At 35.9% G+C, this 7,246-nt stretch overlaps 1 protein-coding gene across 1 annotated transcript; it reads right to left on the minus strand.

Moving 5' to 3' along the window:
• Positions 1-1,206: 1,206 nt before the first annotated feature.
• Positions 1,207-7,024, minus strand: LOC108658400 (dynein regulatory complex subunit 3). The gene is made up of 3 exons (XM_089265192.1): positions 7,019-7,024; positions 1,870-2,048; positions 1,207-1,792 (listed from the first exon to the last, which is right to left on the minus strand). Exons 1-3 carry the CDS (start codon positions 7,022-7,024, stop codon positions 1,207-1,209), a joined length of 771 nt encoding a protein of 256 aa, XP_089121318.1.
• Positions 7,025-7,246: the final 222 nt, after the last annotated feature.

Below are 7,246 nucleotides of genomic sequence, written 5' to 3' on the forward strand. Positions count from 1 at the left end.
TATAAGAACAAGGTCTGGTGAGTTCAATTTTTGGGTACTGTTGTATATAAACATGTATACATGTAAGTATTTGTTGCTTACATTTATTGTTGCTAGCTGAGCAAAAAAGCGAGAGTTAGTTGGGGTTGAGAAGCGAAAATCGTCGGACGACGAGTCGGGGTTGAGAAGCGAAAATCGCGGACGAAGAGTCGGCGTGGAGAAGTGAAAATCGTCGGACGGCGAGTAGAAATGAATTGTGCGATTAGTTTTTAAAAGAGCGGTTAGTTTTATAAAAGAGGTTAAGTGATTTGTGAAATAAACGGCAATTGACAACTGGAACGAGAAAAGTTAATCCATTGGGAAAAGCGGCGAAAGCAACTACGAAAGATTGGCAGAGAATTCGACGGCGGGCGGAAGACATAACGGAGGATCAGGTTTACACGTGAGTGGCGGTTCCCCATTTTAGTTACCGACCATAACACATCATCCCACCCCCCTGGTGTCTCACATTTCAAAATAAATTTTCTTGTGAGTACATGTAATATTTATACACACATTTAAAAAATTTGATTACGTGCTGAAAGTTTCATTAAGGTTGTACGTCTAGAAATTAAATTATTCAACAAATAAATTCTCAAAATATTGCCACCACTGCAGCGCAACCCATGCGCAATCGCCTGTATATGCGCGTGTGTGTCCGAATTATTATTAAAATGTCAGTTGCTCGAAGGTTTCAGGAGATCTCGTAGTCGAGCAGTTTCGACTAAAGCTTTCTTAAATTTAATTTTTTTTTTTTCAAGTTTTTAACTAACGCTGAGTAACTGAACTTACTTGTTAAGGTTATTAATCATATTATCAATAAATTCCTTACTTCTGGTTGCCATACGATCTTCGCGCTCGTCAATACGAAAGGTATGAGCATCTTTCATACCGGCTATTAAATTTAATATAGCATCCCGATCATCCATACACATTCTAAGCTCAGGGGGAACGTCTTCAAAATCCTGCATGGCAAGTTTTGTTGAAATAAATCTAGTCACTATTTCAGTCATATTTTCAGAAAAATGAACGGAAATTTCGCGTAGTTGCACAAAAAATGATTGAGAGGCTTCTAAGAATTTGGACATCATGTCTGAGATCTTACGATGAAAATTTGTTGTAGATTCCTAAGTATTAAATATTAATTTTTTTACTATAAAAATATTGTTGATTATAATGTAAAATTTTTTAGCTAACCTCAATTGTTTCATGTAAATGCAATTCCTGAGACATTAGAATAAGCCACATGTCGTTCAATGAATCTTCAAAGTGTACATTCAACTTATCCATTGTATCAGATAGCTTCATATTTTCCAGTGAATCTTCATCGTCTCCGTGCATTACGTTTTGCTCCAATAGTCGAAGTGTAATCCGAGCTTCATCGAATATTTTATCTTTGTATAGTAAAAAATCTTCAATCTCTTTTTGACCTGAGCCTTGAAGTTCTTTTTGACCATCAAGTAAATTATCCATAAAATCCCTTATTTCTTCATCTCGTTCAACAAAACGTTTCAAACCCAGCTTATAAATTTCTTGGGTAAGTTCAAATACATCTTTTTCATATTCTTCAGCAAGTTCTTGCGCTTGCTGTCCTACTAACATTAATATACGGCCATCAGCATCATCGCGCCAAAAGGATTCGAAAAGTTGGTTACCATCTAAATGATCCACAAAACTGGAAGATAAACGTCTAGCTTCTGATTCCTCTCGGGCTTGTAACTCACGCGCTTGAATTTCCTTTTCTTGAAGAAATTCGACTTCGCGCAATTCACGGCTAAAATGTTGTACAACTCAAAAAAAAAAAAAAAAAAAAAAAAAAAAAAAATGCTTTTTTATAATTTAAAAACTTACCAGAATCGTATTTGAGCTTTTTCTCTCATTTCACTTTTTATAAAAGTATATTCATAATAATGTAGATTTGGTAATAGAGTAATTACATATTGAGATAATGGAAAGTCCGTATTTTTAGCCACTGGGTTTCCTTCCAAGTTTAAGACTCTTAGACTATCCATAAACCGAAATCGATCTATCTACAAAAAAAAAAAAAAAAAAACATTTCATAGTTGTCGGTGAGAATAAAAAATATATTATACTATAAGAATATATAATATTGAAAAACTGTCTATTATACCCTGATCCCATTTTCAATGGTAAATCAGGTACCATTTTCAATGGTAAGTCTGGGTATAATGTATTTGTTAAAACGTATGTAACAGGCAGAAGGAGGCGTGGCAGACCCCACAAAGTATATATATTCTTGATCAGGGAGACGAGCTGAGTTGTTTTAGCCCTGTCCGTCTGTCTGTCCGTCCGTCCGTCTGTCTGCCCGTTTGTTTGAACGCGTCGATTTCAGAAGATATAAGAGACTTAAACATGTCCGTACTTACATGTAAATTACATGTTCTTGATCAGGGCAATAGACAAGGAAGGCTATTAAACATTTAAGTTCCCATAGTAAGCCCACTTTGCACACTGCAGCTAATGCTTATGCGCGACATATTTTTATACCCTCAACCCATTGAAAATGGGAAATTGGGTATAATGGTTTTGTGAAAAGTATGTAACAGGCAGAAGGATTCATCGCAGACGTCATAAAGTAAATATATTCTTGATCAGGGCGAATGAACGCCTAGATTTCAGAAGTTATAAGAGCTAGCAAGACGGCTTTAATTTGGCATATTAGGGACACAAAAAAGTATCGAGATTTTCGGTATCGGATACATTTGGGTTTCGATATTTTTACTTATCTCTACAGCCATATCACTAACCGGAGAGCACATAGACCGGACACGTAGTGTAAAGTGTTTTGCACACTTATTTTCGAGAGAATTCTCCCAGATAACTTCGTATTTGCTCGGCTCTTCACTTTTAGGGTCGGACTACAGAAATATACGAAAGCACAATCATTTTGCTTCATGCGCTGGACCGAGATGGTCGATGGTTGAACAAAAAATCCCTCTGTACTCAATCCCAGTGGCGGAAATGCCCATTATTTTGTCAATTACTCATGGATTACTTGTCGCCTGTGTGCATGAAAAGATCCGTTACAAGCTGCCTTACTTTTTTAAGGAATGGCCGCTTTTTCTACCGAATGCAGAAAGTAATGAGGTGACGAAGTTTCCTTCGGCTCTCCATTACCGATGCGTATATTGTAATGTAGAAATTCCGCAGTCTGAAGAAAACGCCGTATACAATTTCAAATCGCTTATGGGTTAGTAATGTGGGTACATTACAACACAATATACCCGCAACCCATTTTCCCACTATATAATATGGCTTACTTCTTTACAAATGTAATTGCATAAATAATTGATAATGATAATGTACTATTTATACTCATTCAAGAAGTGAATTAGTATATTGGTTTTGTGCAATGTCCGTCTTGCTGTCCGTCCGTTTGTCCGTCCGTCCGTCCGTCTGTCTGTTCGTCTGTCCGTATGAACGCAGTTCATTTCGCCGCTATTGAAGCTAGAGTCATGAAATTTGGAACACATACTCGTGTATAACTCCGATTTATAAAGTGTTAAAATTTTCCCGATCCGCCCACTAGGGGCGTGGCAAATCGGAAAATACATTTTCGATATACCAGAAATCATGTTAGTTGAAGAGTTAGAAAGTTGAAGTTTGGTATGTAGATCCGCGTTGACCCCCCAAGTCCAAAAAGCTATGGTGGATATATCTACGCCCATTGGGGGCGTGGCAAATCAGATAAAACTGTATCTCATAAAGTTCTAAAGCTAGAACGTTGAAATTTTGCACGTGAGCTAATGCTATAATTCTATAATGACTGATGAAAAATTTTTATGTCTACACCTAATAGGGGCGTGGCAAATCAGACCTGAAGATATAGTGATTTTTCAAATTTGGCTATATTTTAGGCACTATTGACCTCCCAAGTCCAACAAGCTATAGTGGATATATGTCCGCCCAAAGGGGGCGTGGCAAACCGCAAAACTTTATATCTCCCACAGTTTAAGAGCTAGAAGCTTCAAATTTGGATAGTTGAGTTACTGGTAATCTCCTCTATCGATGCCCTAAAAATAATTGTCACGCCTCTTTGGGGGCGTGGCATATCGAAAAATACCCTGTAATTTTCACATTTTTTGAGCGTAAGCATTCAAATTTCGCATTTACGTTACCGTTAACTCTCTCTACCAAAAATGAGGTGTCTACGGCCACAAGGAGCGTGGCAATCGGCATTTGTAGTATCAAATTGCGACACTTATATGCTTGAGCTATCTATGTATGTACATGTATGTACAAATAGGGTTAATAGGCATTGATAACACGGAAGGAAACATTTTTATAAAATTAAAAAAAAAAAATTAAATATTTAAAAAATATAAAAGAAGCTAAAATAACAAAATTTGCAATTTACAAAAAAGAGTTTTCCGCAGGATTTGAACTCGCGATTTTTGTTATGACGCATTAAAGAAAATAAGAGCCAGAGTAGCGGATGATAAATTCAAGAACAAAGCAAAAACAAAACAGTCTCATTTCAACGCTAGAGTATGCATTTTTGTGTATATACATACACACATACAAATGAGCGCTTGCATAAGAAAGGCTGGAATGCTTGATGCTACATACATATGCGTGGAGACTTATGTACATACATATACATACATGCATATATGCGTACATACATATATGAGGGCTATTTAAGAAGAAACAAATTTAAACTTATAAAATTGTTCAATTAGAAAAAAGAATGAAATAAATATCTATTTTATAAAAAACGAAATATGTATGAAAAAAACACACAACATTGAAGGGGTCTTGAACCTCCGCCGCTGCAACATAACATGCGACGCCTCTAGCACCCACGCTGTCGCTTTGCTTGACAAATACAATAAGCTAATAACAGAGCGTCATCTGACAAAACTACAATAACAGCTAGAAAATCCAGAAATCAATCGCAATTCTTAGAATGCTAAAAAGCGCGCTTTTGTAATGTAAGCAAACGCTTAAGAATCTGCAATAGGTGTGACCGAAAGCTATTAACGAAAATTGCCATACATTTGTACTCAAAAAGTGCACGATCAATATAATAATTATCGATTACCCGATAAAAATTACCAAAAGCTACAATATCATTAACAATCATAATTGTTTTGTACTACATTTTTTTAAAGCCAAATTAAATTTGAAATAAGAATAAATGCCCTTTGTAAACATAGTATCATGTATACGGACTGTGAATGAGTATTCCGCAGTCGGTAGCGCCCGACTGCAACGTTCTTACTTGTTTTTATTTAAATTTATAAGAATCATTTATTTTGTAAAATTACGTATTTATTTATATAATTATTTTTGGTTTCTTATCAAATTTCAGCTTTGCAAGTCGACCCTTGTGAACCCGAAAGCAGTTCCTGCCCACCCATTGGTTTTAATAGTATCTGTTAACCAAACATTATTAATTTTTTGTTATTAAAAATAATATTAAGATCATTTATACATATCAGACAGAGCATCGTTCAAATATTTAAACTGCTTTCTCTAATATAGTGCAACAAGCCAATTTATAATATATATTATATATTTATAATTTACTGTAGAATACTTCCCCCTTTAAATACACGTCTGCAGGGCTTTAGACAATCAGAATAATGACTCGTAACGGCGGATAAAACGAAAACAAAAATCATCACACATATGCAATTTTGCACTTGTACTTGCACTCATTAACACTATAAACACAAGAATAGGCATAGACAAAAAAAAAAAAAAAAAAAAAAAAAGAAAAACGAAAGAAGGCACGCATTCCATGCAAAAAACGGTAAAGTCCAAAACGAAATTAGGCGAGCTCGTCACGACGTATTTGTACATTACAAATGCGCTGAAAAGTTCATATGTAAATGCATTACATTGAATGCATTACATTTATTCTCGTATGTAATGCATTATTTCAACAGACCTCAGTCAGGTCGTCGTGAAGTGCTCACATACATACACACGTATGTACATATACGCACTTGTCAATACAGCTTATACGTTTATTTAACAGGTGCAAGGGATTGCATTCCATTAGCTTAGTGAGCTTAATCAGGTATTACACACACGCACATATTTAATTATTTTATTTATTTTATTTTAAGATATTGACAAAACTAGAGTCAACTAAAATTAAATAGCCTATAAAAAGTACAACACATTATGACAATACTATCACCAATCCGATGGAGGTAGTTTGTTTGCCAGTCCGGCTAGCTATGCCCCACTTCTCAGTCAGTGATAATATTGAAACTATGAAAAGACAGTGTTAAAATGGAAAACTTAAAATAAGATATTATAATAGCTTAAATAGTTAATCTAATTAAAATTATAATAAATCTTAACGTAGAACTATTTGTTGGGCCAAATTCACTCATCTTTATTGTTTAGCTTGAATTTTATACCTATATTTTTATATTTGGGTTCACCCTAAGTACTTGCTTCTCTTGCATTGTAAAACTCTCATTACTTGCATTAATTCGCTTAGCTCTAAGCAAGCTGCGCTTGCTCATACGTTTGTACTTTAGTCTATATCAAGAACTCTACTAATAAACGTTGCACCTACAATGCGCTGAATTTAATATACGGCTCATTTGTTTAGTCCATACTCTGAAACTCATGTTAGACAGAAAAACGCTTTTGATCTCACATTTTGGCACCCAACGTGGGGCCCTGCTGTTCAAAGTTCCGTGCACGCATTTGGAGTTATAATTTGGCTTATGTACAGACATATTCTGCATACATACATCTGTACATAAGAGGGAATGTTTCAGTATACAAGTTTTTAGTTGTGCATACATTCGGTTGCCTTGCTGTTCGCACCGGTCATTCGCTTTGGTTGACTTCGCTGTAGCTCTGTGACCCCCGCCGTCGCATCACCGAGTCATCTTCTTCGTTTCGTCAATCTCTCGCAGCAACAGCAGCTTCTGCTTTGCAATCTTCGTCACTTCGCTACCCCTACGATCCCCCCGCGATCGCAGCAGCAAGTTATTGGCAGTGCGCTTACCATCATATTCGTCAAACGTTTGGATAAATCATATTCGTCGAATTCGAAATACATAAGTGCGGTTAATCACAAACGCACTTACATACACATATACATACGCAACTGCACTGTAAATTCGCCGCTGGAATTAGTCTTCTCACTTGATATTATATGAAATTATTGAGTGAAACTCATCATTTCTGCAAGCTCAGTTGAGTGGAATTTGTCTCTTGCATTATTCGTCGCTCT

Source organism: Drosophila navojoa, unplaced genomic scaffold, assembly GCF_054131105.1.
Source record: "Drosophila navojoa isolate 15081-1374.11 unplaced genomic scaffold, UAZ_NAV_1.0 NAV_Backbone_120, whole genome shotgun sequence".
Lineage (NCBI taxonomy): Eukaryota > Metazoa > Arthropoda > Insecta > Diptera > Drosophilidae > Drosophila > Drosophila navojoa.